Consider the following 26,463-nt stretch of genomic DNA (forward strand, 5'->3'; position numbering starts at 1 on the left):
ATGTGTTGTATATATTTAGAAATTTTGGAAAAACAATTCTGATCATGTTTCATTTTGTTGATAGATTGCTTTCTAATTTAGTGGTTAATTTAGGAATAAATAGCAATGAAGTTTGTTTTGGATGTTGCATTATTTCTATTACTATAATTCTTATTTTCTCTTTTCTGAAGGAACCCAGACACTTGCAGTTCATTGCAGAGTTCAGTGACAGTGATGTCTACACATTATTATCAGCCAAAAAAGTTTACGGCGGCCCGACAGACTACGGCTTCTGTGTGAAGGTAATTCAATGCAAATAATCTTCAGGAAATCACACACAGTTCGGGGGAATTTTCACATGCTTTATAATCAATCTCACTGTAATACTGAATTATACACAACCGCAGCAGTCGAGGTCAGTGTTACGAGTGGCTTTATGATTTAATAAGCCTCATAAGTCTCATATTTATTGTTTTATTGTGGGTTATATAAAACTGCAATCAAACAATCTGTCTGGCTTCTTATCTTTCGTGAACTTTGTATTGTGTCTTTAGCGTTACATTGATCTCTGCTCTGACATGTGAGTGAGAATAATAGTAAATGCACTTCAGGGTGAATTTTATGAGTAGAAGGATAATATTTATTTTTGCCATAATGACCGATAATTGACTGTGCATTGTACAGCATATCATATGGATACTTACCAAGTAAATACATAAATGGAGGTGTAATAATTCTTGCTGTTTAGTTATTTGAGAAAGATAGAGACATTATAGAGATACAATACACATGAAACTTGAGCAAAGCTTCTGGGACAGTGATCAATTATACACTTTAGCATCATAAAAAATATTAGGCAATACAAGGCCCCACTCCGTCACAACTCGACCACGACCAATCAGAGCACAGTGTGATTTTCAGAAGGAGGGGCTTCATAGAGACAGGAACTAAACAGGGGTGTGTTTCCCAAAAGCATCGTTAGCCTACTATGTCCTCAAGTTCCGTCGTTATCAGCAGTTCAACGAGTCGGTGTTTCCCGAAACCATCGTTCCAACGAACATTCGCAAACAGATTTGCAAACGTGTGTGGCTGGTAGCGACAGCTCTCGACCTGTGGTTAGAAGCAGAGTTTCTAGTTCACATGACATGTGGACTTAATAAATCCTTATCTTGAGCAAAATAAGCAAGCTGACATTCAGTACAACCTGTGTTTTTTATTTAGGATACATACAAATGTCATTTACGTCTTTTAGCTTGATAAGAGATTTAAAGTACCGTTTTTGAAGACTGCGCATGTGCGAATATGCTATACTTTGTAAATGGTCTCTTGAAAGGAAAACTGAGCTCTAAAGGGTTTGATGTCTCTACATATCCAGGCAAGCAAGTCAAATTCTGCACGTGACCTGAAACTGCTCTGTGCGGATGATGAGCAAACCAGGACGTGTTGGGTTACAGCCATGCGCCTCTTCAAGGTGAGAACTCCCTCTCTTTCTCTCTCTCTCTCTCTCTCTCTCTCTCTTGAATTTCAATTTCAATTTCAAATTAGCTTTATTAGCATGACTGTGTAACACAATGTTGCCAAAGCATCAACATATTATATATAAATAATAAAACAAACAGTAAACATATATGTATAAATCATGTCATATGTAGCATTATAAATAGATAGATAAATAAACACAATCTATCTTAATAAATAGATAAATAAATACATTTGATCACTCTAGAGAATTAGCTGTCTCTGGCGTTGTGAATAGCTAGCACATATTTAGCCGCTAGTGCAGCTGTATTAACATCTTCTCCGAGTAAGAAGGACATTTTTTCAGTGTCACTCGGTTCATAGAATGATGGGATCAAGGCTTCAAATTTGGGCAGAAAAGTTTCTCTTATATCGGTATATTTGGGACAGAAGAGCAGAAAGTGTTCCTCATCCTCTCTCTCTCTCTCTCTCTCTCTCTCTCTCTGTCTCTCTCTGGGAGGTTTGTTCCCATTGTATCCCGCAGTGACAGTGGTCACACTGAACTAGGGATGGCCCGATACCGATACTGGCATCGGGGATCGGGTCGATACTGTCCTCATATACTCGTACTCGTACTCATAAAAATTCGCCGATACCACGCCCCGATACCACGTACATTTTGCGAAACGAAACTGGCCACCGCGAGTGCTTTGTCGAGGTGAACTGAGGCATAGGGACGTGCACTCCCAACGCAAAAGAGTGTGGCGCGGCACTAGATCTGATGGCCGAGCGCGAGCGGTAATGCACTCACTCTGTGTGTGCGGGTTCCGGGAGAATAAAACGATTCGCGGGACTCCCGCAAACTAGAAATATCTATGAATACAACATATTAAAACTAATAGATTTTCATTCATCTGTTGCAGAAAAGCAAGAAGAACAACTAAAACAAAATAGAAACGATTTACAGGCCAGAGTTTCTATTCATAACATGTTTGCAGCGTTGAGCGATGTAGCCAATCACAGACATGTGTGTTGATTTCTTGAACGCAATGGCTAATCAGAAGCATTTAAGATAGACTCCCCTCACTTCTCAAAACTTTTTTGTTCAGTGCTGAATTCTGTATGCTGGCAAATCCTCTAATTATAACAAACAAAGTGTGGATATTATGAAAGATGCATTGTGCAGTCAGCTTCATTGATAATAACAGATGTGTGAGATCGCGATGAACTGTCAGCTTTTTAGGAATTAGACTATTAAGGGAGCGCACTTTGGGCGCATTCAGTCATGTCAGACCATGCACGCAGTAACTGCTTGCTTTTATGTTAAATTAACAGTGGTTTGTGTGTTAATACATTTATTATTTTACTCATTATTATTTATTTTTAGACTTGTTAAAACAAGCAGAGAAGAAAATAAAAACAGTCTTCTAACCTGTGTTCTAAAATAGTCTTCTGTCTTCTTTTCTGGGAGCCTATAGTTACTTTTGCGGTAGAAATATCGGTATCGGTACTCGATATCGGCAAGTACACAAATGTAAATACTCGTACTCGTATCGGTTTGAAAAAAAATGGTATCGGGCCATCCCTACACTGAACCCTTAGAAGAAACCCAATCTTAGGATCTGTGTTAAAGCCTATTGAGCTGCCTATATATACAGCATTTTAAAGATAGGGTAGGCAATTTATACTGGTTGAAACTCTCTTCACATCCTGATCGCGTTCAATAATAGAAGTGGTCTAAATATTAAAACGTAAATATATCATAATGTATATATAGATCTTCTGTGGAAGTCTCAGGACCAAAAAATTGTTTGTCCAATCATTGCATTCGGTCCGATACGATGTCCTATCTGCCTGTTAACACATGTATTTCCATTAGGGGTGTGAACCTAAACTGGTATCACGGTTCGGTTCGATTACGATTATCATGTCATCGATTCAGTTCAATTCGATATCGCGTTGCATTACGATGCACTGCATCCTCAATTTTCAATTTTACTTCAAAAGTGTAGACAGTAGTAGACAGTACTTAAATTAGAGAATATAATTGGGGCGGGTGGATGATTTGTTTTTGGCTGTGGATTCGGTTGACCTTACCAGGTTGTTCATAAAAGATGTAGGCTTTTAAAGTAGCTGGAGCATTTTTAATTACTCGCACTCACGACTCGCCTCCCTCTGCCATTGTATGCTACCGCGATAAAGCACATACGCGATAAATGACGTCAGAAAAGCGTCAGTACATTATAAACGGTTATGATCTATTACTGGACCGATAACGAATCGTCCTCGTCTGCATCGGGATGCATCGTAGAAACGATTAATTTCAACACCCCTAATTTTCATACCGCCGCGCACCTTCTCGCGCAGACATCACACGTCATCAGCACTTTTGCTGCGTGGCAACCGGTGACGTCACGTCCTCAGACTAGGATTTACGCATTTTATTGTCACACTGTAAAAAATGTCTAACCTCCCAACTCGAACTTTTCTAGTGACTGATCACATCTAAATGTTTCAATTGGCCCAAGTTTGATTTAATTGATAAAATTCAATTTGCAGAATTTCACTTGGTCCAACTGAAAAATTAAGATTTGACCGGTCACTAGTAAAAATTTTGAGTTGGAGAGGTTAGAAATGTTTTACAGTGCAACACTATCAACACCACAATGAATCTGCAGCAGTCATGTGGTACAAATAAGAGCTCTGTAAGTTGTTTACGTTCATTATTACTGTAATGTTATGTGCTTTGAGACATGAGGTAGTTTAACGCCATCTCTTTTCTCGGGATCTTATGTTTTCAAACAGAGTTATTATAGATACACTCCTGACATAAACACTGTAGTCATCCTGATTCTGCTACCTTCTAAGAAATCTAAATGAATGAGAAATCTAATTGAAAATTAATGACTTCTGGTTGCTGCATGTATGAATGCTCCCATTCATTTTCAATTAGATTTCCGGCAACTCTTCTGGTTTCTAACTGCAGCTTCCCTAGATAGAAATGAATCTGTAATTAAACTAAACTCCCTAGTAAAAAAAGCTACTGAAGATAACTTCTCCAACACTGTTAGAACTGTAGTGTATTGAGTTGAATACACAGAGCAAACTCAGAAGCACTGCACGGCCACTCTAGATTAACTCTGGGTTACAATTTGGTTGGCCAGTTTATTGCCCAAAGTGACACCTGTGTTCTCAGAGTTTGTGATTCAGTATTGCACAGTAAAACAAGAGAAGAACTGCCCATCGTTGTCCCAACTCTCATTTGTGTTGTTTTAACAATAACAAACACAACAAGAACGTTCTAAATCAGACACGTATGAGGGTCTATTTCAGTTAGGAAGCTCCCTCAGAAGGCAGGCGCCTATGTAACAATAGCAATAGCAACTTTATTTATATAGCACAGTTAAAACAACACAAGTTGACCAAAGTGCTTTACAATGTAACACAGAACAAAGAAGGAGAAAAAGATCTAATCTAAAAAGAAGAATCACACAGGGCAACACACACAGGTGCTGGTCATATAATTAGAATATCATCAAAAAGTTAATTTATTTCATTAATTCCATTCAAAAAGTGAAATTTGGATATTATTCATTCATTACACACAGACTGATATATTTCAAGTGTTCATTCCTTTTAATTTTGATGATTATAACTGACAACTAATGAAAATCCCAAATTCAGTATCTCCGAAAATTAGAATATTACTGAAGACCAATACAAAAAAAAGGATTTTTAGAAATGTCAGCCAACTGAAAAGTATGAGAAGTATGAGATGAACAGCACTCAATACTTAATTGGAGCTCCTTTTGCCTGAATTACTGCAGCATTGTAGCGTGCACAAAATCCTGCACAGTAGCAGCGTCTCTAATATGTTTAGGCAAACTATTCCAAAGTTTTGCTACAGCAAAGGCGCAATCTCCTTTTTGATTTCGATGTGTCCTGGGTATATGTAGGCAGTAGACAGTGTGTCATGGAACAGAGCTATAATCTGTTTGTATGTTTATTTACAGTATGGCATGCAGCTTTACCAGAACTTCATCCAGCCCTATCAAAAGCAGAAGAGTTCTCCAATGGTGAGCTCCAGACACACAGTCATACAGAGTGGAAACCAGCACTGAAATACTGTAATTTTTGCTCAGCACATCCTTGACATTTCATCAGAACTCACTTCTGAAATTTTATAAAGAAGACATTAAAGGTTAAAAATTCAAGAAATGTTTTGTGGGTAAGTAAACATGAGTTTTTTTAGGGAACATGTTGCTCTGTCTGGCTTTTAATATGCTAGACTTTTTCCCAGAAATTCCAACACACATGAATGATTATGCATCTACACACCAATGCAGACACACAATAACACACAATAATTGTGTAAAAATGTCATTCTCATAACGGCAATAAGAATAAAAATTCAATAAAAGAAAATTTTATTTAATTTTATTTTATTTTTATTCTTTTTTGCAGTTATGAGAATTACATTTTTGCACTACTGTAATGAGAATTGACATTATTTTCATTGACAATTTTGCATATTTCCTCTCATGCTCTCAATAAATGAATTATTCCATAGACACTATTGTAGTATCTGTCAGGAGTTAGTAAGCAAAGTAGTGAACTTCATCCATCTTGTTTACTCCTTCACTTTCATTCTTCACACATTACATTACACAACTTCAAAATAGTAGTCAACAATTCAATTCTTCAACTCAACTATCACCCAGTTGATTAAAACCCCATTTCTGAAAACATGAAAAGTAGCACGCTTTAACAGGAACTTGTTTTCCAGATGTTTTGAGGCCGCAGCCACTTTTCTTTGTTTATCATGAAAATAATGTCCCAATGCAAATCAGTGCAGCTTTAAAAAAAAAAAAAGAGCTTCACATTCAAGCAAAATATAATTTCTTATTTCTTTTGATTTTGAGGCACAACATGGATGAGGTCTCGTGAGATTCAGCTCTTCGTGTCTGTATTTACTTTCTTTCACTTTCTTACTCAAACACAAAGAAGCAGTTGATGCAGAATGAGGTGAAGCTTGTGTCTTTGTGGATTATCCTGTCATCCAGTGTTGTAAACCCTTGCAGCTTGTGTATTAGTGTGTTTGTATGGACAGAAACACATGACTGAGATTAAGGACCTTTCGGAAGTCATAATCACTGCTTCTCTCACTATAGGGATCACTGTGAAAAGGAAATGCTTCTTTTGTTAGATAAGTGAGTGTGCTCTTGAAAACCAGCACAGCCATAAGCCCCCACAACTCAAAATCCTTAAGAGGCGTCTGAACAAAGTAACCAGTGTTCATGTATAAGAATAACAAAATTCCTCTCCAAATAACATCCTCCTGCTCCATCAGAGAGAGAGAGAGAGAGAGAGAGAGAGAGAGAGAGAGCAAATCAAATCTGGCTCTGAATTTGTAGATGATCTCAGGCGAATATTTGTAGTTTTTGAGAATTCGTAGATGATCTAATGACATTATCTTCTGTAGAGCTGCTTTACAGCTGAAATTGAATTTGTTTTATAATTGATTAATTTTCCGTCATTAAAACTGGCACGAAGTTGCGATAGTCTCTTCTTTCTTATTGTGACGTATATCTGAGTGAAACGGCTTCTAAAACAAGAAGAAAATGTAGGACGGGACTTGATTTTGTCCATGGAGAATTGATTGGATAGATTTTTAGAGAAGATTACAGATATCGCTGCAAGAGTGAGGAGAAATTATTTTGATTAAAGATTACAAGGGGACATGATTTAAAAATGAATAATGATGTGCACTGATAAATAATCTATAATAAATACTGCAAAATTCCATAAAATAATAAGAATTGTAAATTTTGGTTTAATGATGACAGTTATTTTCCTGTTTATTACTATGAATCTGCTTTGAAACGGTCTATATTGCATAAAGTGCTATATAAATCAATGTGCTTTTTCTCGACTCAGAATAGTCCTAAAGAATGATCTATAACCAGATTAATGTTTTGTTTTAATGATCAGAATCCATGTGTTTTTCGAGACTGCAGAGTACAGATGTGGTTAGATGGTGTGAAAAATCAAGTTTACATCATAATTCTTATTCATGCGCACATATTTTATCTTAAACTAGATGTCATGCTTGTTGTGATGTTCGGGGTTGGGAAAAATTCAGAAACTCTGGATATTGGGGGGTGAACTGCGACCTGTTTGAGTTTTCTGTGAGATTCACTTTGTATGTTTGTGTGTTTTCAGAGAAGTATCTCTGAGAACTCATTGGTGGCCATGGACTTCTCAGGACACAAGGGTCGGGTGATCGAGAACCCGTCAGAGGCGCTGTCAGTGGCTGTGGAAGAGGGCCTGTCGTGGAGGGTAACGTCCTCACACACACAACGCACACTAGATACAACTGTGCACAGAGTTAGTTTGTCTGTGTAAAGTAGCGAAAACAACATTGGAGTTTCTCAGTTCACTTTATTTTAATGCAGTGTATAGTATATATAATGAGCTATAGCACTTTGACACTAAGGTCCCATTAGTTAACTAACAAAGAACTGTTAGTGCATGTTAGCTCAGGTACATTAAATAATATTACCGGATGCAACTTTTTAATAATGAATTAGTAAATGTTGAAATTAATAATATTTATATTATTTTTTCATCATTACTAATGCAGAAAACTTATTTTAACAAATGGAACCTAATTTTAAAGGGATAGTTGACCCAAAAATGAAAATTCTGTCATCACTTACTCACCCACAAGTTGTTCTAAATCTATATGAGTTTCCTTCTTCCTGTGAACACAGAAGAAGATATTTTAAAGAATGCTGGTAATCAAACTGTTGACAGTAGCCATTGACTTCCATAGTAGAACAGAAATCAGAGCTGCTGGTTGAAGGTGCAATGACTGGTAGGCTATTGGTAGATTATCGGTTCACGCGCCACCAGGCGCTAGCCTGGGTGATATGTCACAGATATGTCACGTCACATTTAAAAGCGCCAAAACGGTATTTATTGTTTAAATTTCTTAATAAAATTGACAGAATCTGAGAGCTGAGAATTGGTTTCATATCAAAAGTAACCTGCTTTATCTTGTCTGCGCGGTGTCAGTGTCCTCTTTGCTTCGCAATTTTTCTCTGAGTGAGAAAATGGATGTGTGGAGTGAGAGCATGTGAAAACGGTCAATTGCGTCAGTCTCACGGTGATTGCGTGACAGTTGGCAGCTCTGAAAACTACTATAGCAACGTTTCCACCGATATTACTGTACCTGTAACAATTTGTCCCAGGAACTTTTTTTTCCCCAGACCTGTTGCTGTCCGCGGTCTAAAGTACCGTGAAGATTAGGCAAATAGTCCGGTGACATACGACTGCGCGTTACTTTACAGTTCCCGCTGGATTTCATCCTCTGAATTTAAGCTAAATAAAGCCTGAACCTCGTCGTCGATCCATCGGTCATATTTTTTTTAAAACTCCATTGTTGATTTGAATAGCAAACAACTGTTACTGCACGCACCACAAAAAATGGTGGTTGAAATTAAATGCGGCATGAACTCAACCAATCAGCATGCTCAGCACCCAAGTCCCACCCCTGAAAGTTCCTGAGCTTTAAAAAAGTACTACCTCGCAAACAGGGACTTTCTGAGGGGGAAATATTTACCCGAAACTTCATTTAGACCCTGGTTCCTGCAGTGGAAACGCACGGAGTACCATTACAAAGTCCTTAGTTCCTGGGGAAAGGTCATGAGGTGGAAACACGGCTTATGGAAGTCAATGGGATCCATCAACTGTTTGGTTACCCATATTCTTCAAAATATCTTCAATTGTGTTAAGCAGAAGCAAGAAACTCATACTGGTCTGGAATAACTTGAGGGGGAGTAAATTATGACATAATTTACAATTTTGGGTGAACTATACCTTTAAAGTGTTGAAGTGCGCATGTGAGTTATGTGAAAGGAAAGCGTCCTATACTGCAGATTTAAGCACTTTCAGCGAGTGTTTTGCAGTAGGGAGGAGAACTATACATCGCAAACTCGTTGTGCAGCCAAAGGACAAGTGGTACAGTTGTAGAAACTTCAAATATGAGAGGAGAATGAGTCTGTGCAAGTTTTTGCTGACATACTTGTAAATGCGGTTTTCTTGCCAGGTAATTGAATTGCATGTAAATCGGGTTATTTAAAAATAGAGATTTTTGGTAGTTATCTGTGTATTGGTGTGCATGTAATGCACATGCTAAATGTATCATACTGTTTGAAACATTTGGTGTTGGATAATGCATACGCTTTCACTTAGAATTTACAGTATAAAAACATGGGCAGTATAGAGTGTAAACTATGCAGTATTCTGCATGTTCGCTGTGCTTTGTGATGCAGTGTGTAACAAGTGTTTAATCTGTGTGTTCTCTTGTTCTTCTCCAGAGGAAAAGCTGCCACAGACTGAGCTCTCACGGTAGTCCATCCGCCTCTCAGAGCTCCATGTCCAACATAGGTCAGCACAGACACGGCAACAAAAATATAGTAAAAGAAGAAATAAAAAAGTGATGTTCCTCCCTCTTTCTGACATAATGATGTCATTTCCTTCTCTAGCCATCCATTTGGCTCAGCCGTGGTTTCACAGCAAACTGTCCCGGGACGAGGCTCAAAAATTAATCAGTCAGCAGGGCCTCATCGATGGGTATGTTCATTTAAATCTACCTAAATGCTGTTTTATTTATCGCAAAAGATGAAGGAAATTATGAGCTCTAACTTCTGTTCTTTTGATGGAACTTGAATTAAAGCTTCTGCATTTGTAAATATCTGTCTTCCCAGGGTGTTTCTGGTAAGGGACAGCCAAAGTAACCCGAGAACATTTGTTCTGTCACTGTGCCATACGCAGAAAATCAAACACTTTCAGATTGTACCGGTAAGTCAAGCAAGGAATAATTGACGACGGGCCATTGAATTATTAGAAAAATAATGCACACCCGAGGTGGTGATGTATGTATGAGAAAATGTAATTTTTCAGCTAATGCTACGGTTACCACACCTCAAAACATTGTTTAAATGATGTATTTCAAGACATTTGTCAGGTTTTTTCCTTAAAACTCTCTTGCGTGTTGGACTAATTTCTTAAGCATTTAATTCCAAGCTTCCGTTGCTAATTCCAAAATGTAATTTTATAGCTAGTAATGGAGGTTTGAGCCATTGATAGAATAATAACTGCATTAATAACTACATTAGAGAAAGAGAGAGAGAGAGAGAGAGAGAGAGAGAGAGAGAGAGAGAGAGAGAGAGAGAGAGATTACACGTGTGTGAATTACCCGAGTCTCTCAACAGTGTTCGGCAGCAGCGTCTCTACTAATAGCGAAACTGTAAGTGTAACTGCTTCAAGATCAGCGCCGTTATTACCTCGCTAGAGAGAAATGTCATTGTTGTCAAAGTTTTTAAACTACTTTACTGATAAAATCTTCAGAGCAGTGCTGACAAAACATTTCTGTGCGAGTGTGTGTTCGTACTGTATGTGTGTGTGTTTGAATGGGGGAGAGAGAGAGAGCAGGGAAAAGAGAGTACGGGTTTCACTGAAAATAATAGCTTACCTTAAAACTTTCGTCAAGCATTTAACAGCCCCGTATCTATCTATCTATCTATCTATCTATCTATCTATCTATAATTACAGTATAAAGTCAAGAGATTTGAGTATCACTTTGTGTGCTTTTAACAGGGCAAAATCACCATATTAAGAGGGTCATATACAGACAGACAAATATAACAGCTCTTGCCAAAAATATGAGAATTGTACGTATAATGCTGTAAAATATGTGTGTGGATGTAACACTCTAAATGTGTTTGTGACTGTGTTAGGTTGAAGAAAACAGCGAGCTCTTCTACAGTCTGGACGACGGACACACACGCTTCACTGACCTTCTGCAACTAGTTGAGTTTTACCAGCTGAACAGAGGCGTTCTTCCCTGTAAGCTCAAACATCACTGTGCCCGCATCACCCTCTGAGGTTTCTGGACATCAGCTTGTGCCTTGGACAGGAAACACAAACCGACTTTATCCTGTATAGTTTCACTGTCCACCCTCTGATGAGCATTAGGGTCTGAACTCTATGTGTGTGATATGGAGGAGAATTACTAAAGGACTTTTGAGGACCCTAATATTCACCAAGGGATGATCATCTGTGGTGCGGCAATGTGTAACGTACTATATCCTGATACAAACACTCTCAGTGTGGATGAGAACACCTTATTAAGCTATCAATCAAAGCTAATGTTTAAAGGCAGACCGTCTGGTGTGAACAAACTAAAGTCGGGTGCACATGCTATGATTTTTTCTTGGGTAAAATATTTCTTTCAGCACGAATAAGGTACAAATTACAACCCCTTATTTTTTTTACGACAAGTGTATTATTATTATTGTATTTATGTAACATTTAATGTAATCATTATTATATACAAATATTACAATTATTGGCAACACTTTACAATAAAGTCACATTAGTTAATGCATTTAATAACAATGAGCGATGCATTTGTTACAGTATTTATTAATCTTTGTTAGTTAATAAAATACAGTGGTTCATTGTTAGTTCATGTTAGCTCAGGTCTATTAGATAATATTAAAGGGGCCATATGTAGAATTCAGAAACCTATGTTATTAGCGACACCGGTGGCCGTTAAGTGAACTGCAGCTAGAAACTTATTGCTCACACTCGTGCACACGTAACGTACAAGTGTATTGTAGCTAATATTTTTATTTAATTACATACAATTAAATGTTACATTGAAATATAATAATAATAAATAATCATATTAAAATAGATCAAAACAAATTAAAAACATTTTTTTTTTTTGTTACATAGAGAAAATGGCAGAATGGGAAAAGGCCCTATACTTTCAGAAGAAGACAAAATCGATTTCTGAAGGTGTCAGAAAGGTCTATAATGATTAAAGCTATTTGTTAGCATCCATTTGGGAAACATTAGAGCAATTAGTAAGTGAAACCATAATGATCTAAAACCCCCAGTCAATGAATGCTGTCAATCGTGACCCAAGTTAGATAAATATCGTACAGGTGACTTAAAGTTGATGTTTTCTGCAGGACACAAAAAGCCGTGCCGTCTGCACTCGGCGTAAAAGATGTGGTATAGCCATTATCTGAACACTTCATAAGCTCAAACTGTTGCTGTTTTCCAGGGGTTCCTTTTTATCCTTTAATCATGCGTCAGAAAAATTCAGGTATTTTATAATGGACGTGTTTGTTGGGAGAAATGTCCTGATCTGTACCCGCCACCAGCGACCCGTCACAAACGAACACACGAACATTTGACATCATCGTCTGCTGTGGAATGCATCACTTCCTCCCGACGACAGCGCTGACGGCAAACACGGTTTACTCTGAAAAGCTGAGTGGCTGAGGCAAATCATGTCACGCCAGATGGCAGATCAAACAATTGATGTACAGTTGAAATTGATTTTTAGAGACACATGGCAGAATTCAGGTAAACGGTGTTATGCACATGAACTGGAACATTTGTAATAGTAAAATGATCAAAAGTGATCTTTTTCTAGGAGATTCCACAACTTTCATTTTTTATGAAAACAAACCTGACAACACATCTGGCAGAGCTCATGTAAAAACGAATTACCAAGGATATGTTTTAAATAGCCAATATAATTGTAGACTAAAGCATTTCTGTAATAAATAATTAGGTAAGTGAAACAAATAAGCTGCACATTCATGGATGTCCAAATAACTGTCGTGGGCTGCAATTTCTGTTGTAGAAATGAACAATCGGTGTGTTTTCTGCGTCCTCTCTGATTTTTTCTGTGTATGTTTTTTGTAGAATGACTTGTTAAACGAACACAATATTATACATTGTTTTACAGCTGTGTATTAAAAGAAAAAAATCTGATGGCCAAGGTCATAATTGCACTGTAGTTGGGACACTGGTAACTTTTGATTTCTGATGTTAAAGCTCATCCAGTATATGATAAGATTTCTCTGAGTGTTAGTTTTGTTTTATTGCTATTGTTATTATTTTTTGATATTTAGGTCTGTTATTGCTGTCATATCCATCTACTTCTGATCAGATTTTTTTTCTACAGCTGTGTGAATGCTGGAGTGTATGTGAATTGTTTTTTACACCATTATTTCATGGTAACTGTACAGTGAAATCTCACAAAACCTCAAGGACTGGGTCATATTTCATGTGAAAATAAAAAGAAAAAAAATAGAGGGAATCAATTCTAATTTACATAAATAATTATTTTAGGATGATTACTTCACTATTACCATACTTTTCAATTTAAATAGTTTTCCGCATTACATTATTATTTTTTATGACAATTATTTTCCCCAGGAATTCTCAATACTATAATGCAGAAAATAATTTGATATTCAAATTGTAAACTATGGTAAACGCAATCATCAAAATAAAATAAACTATTTATGCAAAATATATTTTTTCTTTTCTATTTTTTGAAGTGAAATTTGACCTGGACATGCATGTGCTTCTGATTGAATCACAGTATTAAAGCATCAAAATCATAGTCATAAAGCTACAGTCATATTTCCAGCACATGCCAGTCAGATCAAATGTTTTCTCCTCGCTAACCGTGTGTCTGTTCATTTAGAGTAGATTCAATGTTTGTTCCTTATTATTTTCAGTGCGACACTGAACTATGTTGTTTAAATATGAAACACATTTTTGTACTTTTATTTCCTGATGTTTAATGACACTGACAGCAAATAAACTTGAAAAACCTTGTTCCATCCCAAAATGATCTCGTCTTATTTTGCATAGGCCTATTGGCATTTAATTTTCTACACAACCATGGCCTGTCAAATATGTTATAATCATCTGTAGGATGCAATAAAGCCCCCAAGAAACTTATACACACAGACTAACATACATAATTATTTTTGCGGGTTTCAATAAATAGGTCAAATGTTTTTAAACCTGTGATTTCTGAATCAGAAAATGAGCCATGAAGAACCACAGCTGGTCTACTGATGATTGGATGGACTGATCAAACATCACACAGGCTTTTTGTACACTGTTGAGTAGGTGAACGGATGGTCCCTTGTTGTCTGACACCAGTAGTGAAACATGGAGGAGAAAAACGATTCTCCGGGGATCTTTTGCTGCATCCAGAGTCACTGATTTGCACAAAGCGAGTGGCACCCTGAAGCAAAAACACCACAGCTTCCTCACAGCGTGATGTTGTATCCTCAGGTATACACCCAGTGGGTCGAGGTTTCATCCTACAGCAAGAAACAGACCAGAAACAAACCTCCAGGCTATGCCAGAACTACTGGACTTCAAATGCTGGATGGCCAGCTCAGTGTCAGACTGAACCCAACTGAGCTGGACTGGGATGAACTGGACAGAAGGGTGAAAGTAAAGCAACTCGAGTGGAAACTTCTGCAGATGTATTGGGAAGAGCTTTCACTGCAAAGTAAGAATGCCACATGTTTGCTTGGTTACACATGTCAATTTCTATTATTCAGGTCAGTTAAAGGTACAATATGCAGGAATTTTTGCCACCAGGGGTCGCTAACCTCTTACAATAACAAAGGCGTATAATGATGACGTATTTTCCACATTAAGCGTAAGTATGGATCTTGTCGTCAAGCTGATGGATCTTTTATGGATAAGTGAATACATTGATGTTTTTAACATGACTGTGGTGTGAAGCAGGGCGCTATTGCTAGACGTATACCAGCGCCACACGCGACGCGAGTCCCGGTGATATAAAGGAATAAGGACATTCATTCTACCGAACTACACGCAAGTGCTGAATTAATACTCACACAGGTCAGTTTATTAGACGATGAAACTTGAGGTAATGCAGCTCTGTTTCACTTTCTCTAACAGTTACACTATCACACTAAACAGCATTTGAGTGTGTTGAATGTTGTTAGTTAGGTTGTGTGTTGGCTGTATGAGACTAGCAGTGGGCTAGATCAATCATTAGAATAACATACAGATCATATTCTAACATTTTATCATGTTGAACTAAATAACATTGATTAGTTTTATGTACATTTGCTCACCTGTCTAATAAAGTACTCAACACTCGCGTCTCTGTCAAATCGAAGTTAGTCGCGGACGTGCAGCTCTCGGCATCTCAAAAGATGTTGATCTTCGTTTTAGTCCTCTTTTTGTCTCAAAGTCTGCTTGCCATGGTCCGTAATGTTTAAACAAAACAACAACAGCGTGAGAGTCCTGCTAGGCATAACGGCAATAACCCGGTTGTCCGCGTCTGTCACCATGGTTACTAATGCAGTGCGAGCGCAAACCTGGCGGAAACCGAGGGTAACGCGGATATGACGTCATTGACTGGGGACTCCTCACCCCTGCTCACACGCCCCGTTTCCTTGGTTAAAATCGCAATTTTATTACGATTTACAAATAGTTGGAAACATTTGGGATATTATAAGTAATCAACAAAACAAAATATATAACATTGGCCTAGTGGTTTTTGGATATTTTACTGCAAAAATCCTGCATATTGTACCTTTAAATGATTGTTAGGCTGCATACATTAGGTCAACCGGAACCGGGCGGGAACACTTCCTAAACTGTACTTGTTACATCATAAGAAGAATGGCATCTACACTAATATTAGTCTGTCTGTCTCATAAGACAGCATCGTCTGGCCATTTTTCAGTGTTGTCAGTGTTGGCTCTAGTTGGACGCCGTCCGGGTTTGTTTGGCCGATTCAATGTAGAATCGGCGTCAGGCCGGAACTCTGATTGACAGTTCAGTTTAGCTAACGAGTCAGTGCACGAGGATAAGAGCAAAAATGATGAAAGTAACTAAAGAAGTCATGACGGCACAGACAGAAGGCTGTAATTTTACGTCATGTATTCCACTGTGCCAATAGTTTCATCATAACATGAGTGGAGTGGAAAGCAAGCGCTGCTTTGTATTCCTGCAGTCTTAGGTTCGCTTTCCCTTTCTGAATGACGAATAGATCAATATATCTGCTTAAATAGACCGTTATCTCCTTTACGCATGCAGGCGCAGAACACACATGATGACAGTCGTCTGTAGTCCTTTCAGTGTGTTCAAGCACAGATTCTTTCCCCGACGCGAGGCGACAACACAGTCGGCTTTCATCAGCGCTAGTTCTTTACCGTCGGTTTGGTGTGTCCTACCTTTAACCGGATCTGGTCCATATCCAGGTCAGATGGTGGACCTGACGCGGCCAAAACACAGCCCTGAATGTCAGCAGAGACCCTGTCTACTAGATGATCCCCTGTGAAGGCCTCGTCGACACGACAGTCATCGGCACAGATCCTCAGCAGAGACCACAAGAACCAGACAGCTTCAATCCACAGATCCTATGGCCAACTTCAGCTCCATACTGGTGAGATGAATTCATCTTCAAGCAAAAGGAACTGGATGAATATTTAAACGCTCCCAATCCTGATCTGAACTCTGACTTGTGATAACAGCCTGAATCATAATCTCACCATGTTCATTTGTAGGCCAGAGGAGAAATACACGACTGAGTCTGGTTTCTCCTAAGGGTTTTTTTCCCTCCATTCTGTCAGCTGATGTAGTTTGGGTTCCTTGCCACTGTCACCTCTGGCTTGTTTGGTTGGGGACATTTAATATTCAACAATATTATTGATCTGACACTGTCACTGTTGCATGAGAACTGAACTCAGCTGGATGATGACATCACAGTTTTCTGCAGAACTGCTTTATAGATGAAATGAACTGATGATGGCGCAGTGGATAAGACACATGCCTTTGGTGAGAGACCCGGGTTCGAATCCACTGTGAGACACCAATGTGTCCCTGAGCAAGACACTTGACCCCTAGTTGTTCCAGAGGCGTGCGACCTCTGCCATACATAGCAATTGTATCAACAAAATCCAGGAACATGTCTTAGTCTACTCCCGGTGACCACATAGGGCTGCACATTTTGTATATTGTATATTTACAGAGCAATATTTATTTTGAATCACTTGTTTTATTCTGTCTTCTGTCTTGTGTCGATGTCATGCTGTCTGTGCAGTGCCCTGGAAAATTCCTTGTGTGTAAGCATTGTAAGGCCTGTATAACCTTCAAAGGTTTAATCTGTTTAGCTTGAAAGACTTTGTCATATTACCAACATTCAAGAATTATTCCATTTATATTACCACGCGGCTCTCTAGAATACTTGATTCTGATTGGTCAATGACGATGTTCCGCGCTCAAATATGACGCCAATTTGTTGACAACCGAATAAGCGGGGTAACGTAAGTTAGCAAAAGTCATTACCGCAGACCCTGAAGGTGGAATATACTTCATTCCTTACTTAACTGTTTAGAAATCAAATAAAACACTGAAAGAAATTACATACCTTTCGAATATTGCACTATCAGACATTGCACTATCAGGACATTGTAAGGCCTGCATTACATACCGCTCGCCACAAGATGGCAGTAAACGATTGTTAAATCTCCGCTCTTGCAGTGAACCTGCTGCAGTGTTCATCTTCAGGTTAGCTTTTAGCAACACAGAAGAATCTGACTAATCATTTGTAAATTGGATGGATCATCTTGTGGGTTATCTTAACGAAAGTGCTGTTCTACTTCCAGAAGGTGAGATTTTCTTTTTAAAAGCACTTGATTTAGCAGATACATTAGTTGAGGGCAACAAAAACAGTTAGCCTAACACTTTACCATAATATTTCATCTGTTAACATTACTTTAAATTTGTAAGTTATATTTGTTCACGTTAGTTAATGCTCTGAGAACTAACATTAACAAACATCAATAGTTTTATTTTTATTAACTAATGTTAACAAAGATGAATAAATACTGTAACAAATCTATCTCATTGTTAGTTCATGTTAGTTAATAAATTAACCAATGTTAACAAATGAGACCTTATTGTAAAGTGTTACCCAAAAACAGTACTGTAGTCAGTTAATTGTTTTTGATTGTTAAAATTGTATGAATTCGTGATAAAATAATAAATTGAGAAATATATTCGAATGCATGATTCGACATAAAAGAAAATAAATAATATATAATAAGAAATATTATTCGTTAAGATACATTATTAGACTATGTTAGATTACATTGCATACTGCATATAAAAACTAATTCAATTAAAGTTACTGGCACCCTACTCGCAAATATGTTATTTTTATTTCTTCTTCTTTTTTTTATGTTTATTATTATTTTGCAGTGTCTTTGCACTTTACACAAAAAAGCCAACCTGGTTGACAAAGGCTATTTTACCACCCACCGCTGGTCAGACAGTTTACCCTGCGTACCAATGGGATATCAGCATGTTATACTTTGTGCAAATACCAGCACTGTTTGCTCCTAGAGTAAATAAGATGCTATTTGTTGCTATTTACACTTGCTCAAAACACTATGTACTTTCACTTGGTGTAAATAGCCTCTGCCTTTTTTCTTTTATGTAACTTTTGAGTGTGCGCGTATTGATACTTTTGCAATATTCTGTGCAAAACAATAACACAATCATTCTGATAAAGTCATTTGAAATGAAGAGATTGAGAAATAGGTTGTCAGAGACCTTGCCTTTGGCGGCAGCTGTAGTGCACACTGCACAATTAGCATGTCTCTCAATGCCATCTGCTGAGTGACCCGTCGGGCAGCGTGTGAGAATCTGAATCTCTGATGTGATCAGAAATCCCCTGCACCATTCACATGACATAACGCATTTTGTGCATGTGATATTTGAACCGCCTGTTGTGAGTTTAAACATTGTCTCACTTTTCCTCCAACCCGGAGCGGTGCTCTCTCTCTCTCTCTCTCTCTCTCTCTCTCTCTCTCTCTCTCTCTCTCTCTCTCTCTCTCTCTCTCTCTCTCTCTCTCTCTCTCTCTCTCTCTCTCTCTCTCTCTCTCTCTCTCTCTCTCTCTCTCTCTCTCTCTCTCAGTTCTCAGTTCTCAGATCTGGAGGAGATGCACTGATGTGTTAAACACACTCCCAGTCTTCCAAGGTCTGCTGTTAAACGCTCCTGTGGATGTATTTCTCCCATTGATCTGTGTTTGGCTGAAGGGTTCTACAGAGAGAGAGAGCACTTGAGAGAAACCGTTCCTTAATGAATTCATCCTGCTAAATGCAGTCCAAAGTGCCTGTGGATATCTGTGATCTGCTTAGCTATAAGGCACCTGTGTCTGGGGCCCGAGCTCCCACTGACTAGGGTTCTGCAATATAGCGCAAAAACTATATGCAGTCAAGCCAAAATGTATTCAGTACCAAAGTGTATGTAACATTTCTCAAATTATCACAGTTAAGTCGCTATAGTTTAGCAAATGGTAATAAAATATGACAAGAACTGTCTCACAACTTAATTAGGTTGAATAGCTGTCAGGTGGTAAATTTAAGTACACAATTAGTTAACACCAGTAATGTTTAATTGTGTTCGGTCTGTAAAGGTTGCATTAGCAATTCAAGAAAAAAACACTAAAGCAAAACATGGTTAGGTCAAAGTGTCTGAATAATTTTTGGTCCCAAATTTTTATAAATGTTACTGGTAGTCACTGTATGAATAATTTTTTGGTATAATATGTCGCAGTTTACTTTATTTTGCTATCCTCACGTACATATATTAACTATGGTGTCATGCACCCACTAGTAAAAAAATATACAAAATTGTACAAAGGTGTTTTGCTTTGACAGTATATATATTCATATATATATATATATATATATATATATATATATATATATATATATGCACACTTCAGCTGGGAATTTTACTAAATAAATGTAAGGAAGATTTATAGTAAAAACCAGCAATATTTTCATGTATTTTACTTAGTCTTTATGTATACTGCATTCTAAATGTATTTATAATGTACATTATAATGCATTATATCTTTTCATAAATAATTGAAACCAAAGTTTATAAAAATATTATAAAATGGATTATAATATTTGCAGATTCATTCTGCATTATACATTCTAAAAGGGTGTTCAGTGAATAGATAAGTATTATAATGTATTATAACTGTCACAATAATATTTATGAGATATGCATTATAGGTTGCATTACAAGCCACAATTGATGCATTGTAAATATTTTTATAATGCATTACATATAGAGACTTTAAGTAAAGTCTTGCTATTATTTGAATAGATGAAAAATGTTAATTTTTGATATGATACATTATGCATTGGTGCAATTAATACTAAAACAAAGGGGTTATATATATACTGATTTGATTTTGATGTGGAATGACGCAACAGTTCTTGAGGTCTTTAAAAATAATATAAATGCAATATTGTAATACATAGAGCTGAAAGATTCTGGATAAGATACAAATTTTATACATTTCAAATATAGATCGCAATTCTCCCACGATTCTGAATAGACAACTAAACAAAATAACATGTCATTTACTGGTTCTGACAAAATGTTAATTGCTGCAGTTTATTTTTAAAAACTCGGTTTGAATAAATGATTCAGTGACTCGCACATAAATACTTCACTTGTTTTATTACTGGATGAATTAGCATTTTTGAACGAATCTCTTAAATTAATGATTTGGCTTCTCTTGAAATACATTTTTGGAATCACTTATAAAAAAAAAGAACAGTCACTTGTCGCCACCTACTGGTGTAAAGTTGTAATCGACGTAGTCGTTATTTGAAGCGCCAAGTTACTTTCAAAAGGTGATTTGCTCTATTTCGATCGCTACCGTAGTAGACATCAGGTGTTTTTCTATCTGAACTTTCAGCTTTTATCCCTGTACTTCTGTGATGATTTGAATATTTGTAACACAGAAATAATGATTAAAAAGGCTGTGAAACTGTTTAATCTGAAACTGTTTGGTCTGGGTCAGCTGCAGCTCGAACACAGATATGAATGTTCTGGTTTGATTTTAATAGACACAGGACAATCATTGTCATTTAGGAATAAAATGGCGTGGGTGTTTAAATGGAGATCGTGATTAATCGTGCAGTTCTACATATAATTTTATGTTGGCAGTAGGTCATTGTAAATGTACAGTATAGTTTATTAGTGAGAAATGGAAAAATCCACCATACTGCCCAGTCAGTGCCCGCTGGATGCACCTGGTCATGGGGTGAGATGGAGCATGCGAAGGCTGAAGGTGAAGGTACTGAAGGCTGAAGGAACATAGGAAGTGTTCCCTCGAAAAGGGTCAAGCTGGGCCCCGAGGCACGAACAGCTCCACTTCCCATTAATGCCAGTGCTAATGTCAGCAAAGCCCCAAAGGAAGTGAACCGCTAGCAAAGTACGCAAGGATTACAGGAGCAAGTGACTTTACTCTACTGTAAACAATCCTGTCGTGCTCCTTTAAAAACACACACGCACACACACACACACACACACACACAGGGTTCAGTCTGTTGATAAGAGCAGATCTGAGGACTTTGTACAGCATCTCATAGACTTCTAAGAGCAGTTCACTAGATATTAGTGTTGTAAATGTTAAGTGTTTTTAAAAGCAGTATTTTATAGCAGTTTTTCGTCATGCCAGTAGGTGGGGACAAGTAATAATCCGAATGATTCTTTAAGAAACACTGATTCACATAAGTGAGTCATTGCATCGTTCACTCCGCCAATTCCCTCAAAAACACTGATTTGTTTCTAAACGAAACAAGTGTGCCTTTAATCATTCACTAGTGTAGCCTAGTCACCGATTCTCTTACCAGCGAAACTACTACGGGATGTACTTTATTGTTGATTTTGCTTCGACTTTTTAACTTGTTTGTGAAATTGCTTAATTATAAATAACTGATTGATGTAATATCAGCCAGACCGATTAATTAGCAAATATTTTGTCTCAAAATTGCAAATGTGATGCTGAAAAAAAATGAGATGTGATGCATTGATATTTTGATGTAATGGCTCCAGTCTGACATACAGAATACCAGGATGCATCCAGAACATTTTATCAGTGTATGTACATCTTCTGTTTTCATGTGTGCGGTAAATTTGGACTAAATATTTTTCCAAGTATATATTGCATATATTGACATGTATACTGACAATCACTTTTATAAGATTTTGTCATTTGTTGAACACACAACGAGACTTCGATTTTGGAAATAATTGGAATTTAACTAAAGCCTGTTTGGTCAGACTAAAGTGATTGATGGAAACTGAGAATCTCCACAGTTTTAAACCAATAATCTAACCAAAGCTCAAAACATCCTCATTATTTCTCTCCTTAATATTGCTCCAAACTGGCATACTGTTATTCTGTGTGACAAAAAACCCATACAAGACCACATAAGTAATTTGTGGTCAATTTTCCAAATCTATATTATAAACGTCAAACCTTAAGCGTTGACATGCTGGCTTTGATTCTGAACATGAATGAGATTTCAGAGCTTCTGCAAAGGTGAAGATTATTATTTAATAATGACTTTGCCTTTTCTGTTCATCACACAAAGCGGACTTCGTTTGAAGACTTACAATTTTGCACTAGTCAAATGAACTACTTGTATGGTGCTTTTTATGGAGCTTAACACTGTGGTCACCAAAAAATAAAATCCTTCAGAATGACATAAGGGTGAGTAATTTACGGACCACAGCCTATTAACACAATACTTTGTTACACAGACAGTTAAAACAAATGCAGTTTTCACAGACATACTTCCTCTTCAAACTTTCTCCTTTTTAATGTCCCTCTCTCTCTCTCTCTCTCTCTCTCTCTCTCTCTCTCTCTCTCTCTCTCTCTCTCTCTCTCTCTCTGACCGAGTGTATAAACAGACACAGGCTTGCGGCCATGTTTTTTTTCCACTTTTTTTCTCCCTCGTTCTGATAGATTGTAGTTGAAGCTAATTGCAGTGTTTCAGAGCGGCGGACTCTCTCGTCTGCTTAACCCCAGGATTTCTGTCCTTTTTTTCTCCTTTCTTTTTTTCATTCCAGAGGTCTCGTTGTGGAAGGACGGCGAGTACCCTGCTTTGTTAATTACGAGGATAACACATTCACTCATCAAATAATGGATGTGCTTTGCAATTTCAAGTTTTAATAATCAATTACTGAGAGCAATTCTCCATGGAGTTGCAAAAGAGTCATGAAGTCTCAAAAGGCAAAGGGAAAAAAAAAGCTCTATTTTTACAAATGCCTGAGGGGAATTGACTCAAAGCTCTTCCTATGCATTTGCCAATGTAATTCCAATAGAAAAAGGACGGAAGAAAAGCTTGTGGCATTTAGTTCTTTGAAAAGAGGTGATGTCTTATGAGGTGAAGTGTGGAGCGGAAGCCTGTGGAGTGTAAACCATTAACAAATGATTTGTACAGAGGGGTCCAAAAGTCTGAGATCATTTGTGAAGATGCTTCTATTCTGCATTTTTCTTATTTGATTAATTTCGTAATTTCGAATCCATTTCGTTGGTCCACTTTAGACATTCTACTTACTTTAACCCCCGGTTTCACAGACAAGGCTTAAGCCCAGTCCCTGGTTAAAATATATTATTGAGCTGTTTGAAACTAAAGCTACTTACACTGACATATCTTAAAATACATCACTGCCATTGTTTTATCTCAAGATGCACACCAATAATGTTATATTCTACGGCATGTTTATTGAACTAAGGCCTAATCGTGCTAAATCCAAACACTGTCTGTGAAACAATAAATGATTAATCCGTGCACAATCACATCATAATTTTTTTTTTTTAATTCATATGTCCTTTTAATCTTTAATCAAAATGCATGATGTGTCCCCATGGAGGGCGGGGCTTAATATCCTCCACAACTGGCATCCAGATTAACTTCCTACAATCCAGTGAATTCCTGAAGGATGAAATCAAACCCCGCTATACATTTCACAATCAACTCTTTTTACATTTCACTTCACAATATGAAAGACAATCTTATCTTCTGTTTCATGCCAAGATTTTTTTAGCCACCTTTTGAGTAAAAACTTGACCCTGTTTGCTTCTACACATTCCTGGTCCTGTTGTGCACGAATGTTAACAGTTCACAAGGCATCATTTACACTACTTTTTGTCCTCTGTGGACTGTGGTGCTTGATAGTCGGTAGGAGTTGTTGGACTACGTTTGCATCCTCTGAAAAGAAACGGAGATTTCAGCCAGTGTCAGTGTTTTAAACCTATTGTCCCTTGTTTTATCTCTGTTGTGTTTGGCACTAAAGTTTTTTTTCTTTCTTCCTTTAGCCACAACTCGCAAGGTAAAATGAAAGTTTCATAGTTTTACTTTCCCCTCAACTCTAAACAATCATTCAACACAAGAACATCAACTCTCCCACCTAAGCCGTGGCTCTGCTGCGTGACCAGTATCATGGGAACACACAAGAAAGGGCTGTTGGTCAATATTAAAGTAACACTATGTAGTTTTTCAACCTTCATAATATATTTTCAAGACCCTTGTGATGGTACATCGACTTACAATAGGTTAAATGACACGTCTGCCATCGCCTGACAGTGTCTGTATTGCTTTTACTGGCACTATGTAACTTCGGGTTTCGGGTAGTAACCGGAGCACAAAAAGAACTACAAAATTCGACTGCTTTACGGCATACATAGTTTTTCTTAGTTTGTGATGTCTTTCATAAAATCATGCATCATACTCTTCCTTGTCTGTGGCCATTGTTGATTCCAAAGCCAGTGCTGGATAAACAGCGAGTGTGCGCGTGCGACGGTAGGCTAAATTATTTACGACAGCGGTAATGGACAATTCCGCTTCCAACCTGTAGGGTGACCGCTGAGGAAAAGTTCCTTGGTGTTGCTTTAATGTTCATGTGTTTTCATTAATACATATCAATGACTTCTAGACCAGTCTAGTGTGCCAATGTGTGAGCGAGTTTGTGTGTGGTAAGATGGTATCTTGAGTTAGTAACTCTTCTGATATAATGCTGTCGTGTTTGTCTGAGAAGTGAAGATTGAGTAGACATTTGACTAGTGGCATAAAGTCTCCAGTTTGAAGCATCTTATTTTTTTTCTGGCCAAGAACGACCCAATTAGAAAAGAAGAAAACTATGGGACATGGTGGTGGGAAATAAATATGAGATGGGATGTTAGTCAATGTGTTTGTGTTGCCTGAAAAACTTTGCGTTTGCTTGCAAAACCTTTGCATTTCCCAAAGAAACTTTGCATTCACAAGCAAAATGTGTTCAGTCGTGAAACGTTTTACATTCCCGAAACTTTGCGTTCGCTCACAAATCCTTTCTCGGGGGAACTAGTATAATATATTTTTATCTAATATTTTTTCCTCAATCTCATATTTTTTTCCTTCACCGTGTTTCTTTAGGGGCTCCGTAGAAAACGCCCGACTGACATAAAAAGCAACCAATCACAGTCTGTTTTGTCAGCGTGTTTTTTAGGGGCGGGGTCTATTTGAAATGCACTAGCACAATAATAAGCTAGTATGGAAAAAAATTATTAGTGTAAATGTTTTAATGTAAAATATACATTACTGCTCATGGATATCAGTTTATATCCTGCTAAAAGTAGCAAAAGCATGCCTCTATACTCCTAGAAAGACTTCAGACCGTTCGTTTGGACTTTAAAAAGAGTTGCTCGTGAAACTCTACATCAGATTGAAGCACATAGGAGATGGATGGCTGTTACAAGCGATCAAAGGCGGAATGAAAAAAGGAATGACACAGCTGGATCAGGAAGGTGTGGAAAGGAAAAAAAACTCTCTTATACATGAAGCAAGAAAAGATTGAGAGTATCTTAAGAACAAAAATAAAGAAATAAATAAAACAAGCTGAAAGATGTGTGACAGCAGCATACTGCGCAGAAACAACAACACAAAAATACAAACATGCCACTTTCTGACATGCCTTTAGATATGATCTTCTGACACAGCTGGGAAAATGACGCGTCCTATCTCGCATTAGTGTTTGATCGTCAGTTCAGACACTATTATTAAATTGATCTCTAAATGTGACACATCAGCACTGTAAACTGAAAACGCATCAAGAACCATATGAAAGAACAGCACTCACAATGAAAATATTTGGATGAGGATTAGTGTTTGTGTGGCAGCGATGCACTGATATTCCTCAAACATTGTGGATAAGGCTCATTCAAAACCTTTAAACCGGAGTATTAAACTACTGAAATTATTTCAGCCTGCATGAAGCGCTTAGCTTTCACA

At 37.5% G+C, this 26,463-nt stretch overlaps 1 protein-coding gene across 6 annotated transcripts in view; it reads left to right on the forward strand.

The window, feature by feature from the left end:
* Nucleotides 1-14,164, forward strand: part of grb14 (growth factor receptor-bound protein 14) — an 83,830-nt gene extending 69,666 nt beyond the window's left edge. For all 6 annotated transcript variants that reach the window (XM_077215840.1, XM_077215839.1, XM_077215841.1 and 3 more), the window contains 8 exons: nt 171-281; nt 1,355-1,450; nt 5,451-5,513; nt 7,660-7,776; nt 9,819-9,888; nt 9,987-10,074; nt 10,209-10,302; nt 11,241-14,164. In XM_077215840.1, coding sequence (XP_077071955.1) covers nt 171-281; nt 1,355-1,450; nt 5,451-5,513; nt 7,660-7,776; nt 9,819-9,888; nt 9,987-10,074; nt 10,209-10,302; nt 11,241-11,387 — 786 coding nt within the window. In that variant the 3' untranslated portion in view covers nt 11,388-14,164. The remainder of the gene's footprint in view (nt 1-170; nt 282-1,354; nt 1,451-5,450; nt 5,514-7,659; nt 7,777-9,818; nt 9,889-9,986; nt 10,075-10,208; nt 10,303-11,240) is intronic.
* Nucleotides 14,165-26,463: the final 12,299 nt, after the last annotated feature.

The sequence above is a fragment of the Siphateles boraxobius genome, unplaced genomic scaffold (genome assembly GCF_051911475.1).
Source record: "Siphateles boraxobius isolate OS27281-9 unplaced genomic scaffold, OSU_SipBor_1 7, whole genome shotgun sequence".
Taxonomy (NCBI): domain Eukaryota; kingdom Metazoa; phylum Chordata; class Actinopteri; order Cypriniformes; family Leuciscidae; genus Siphateles; species Siphateles boraxobius.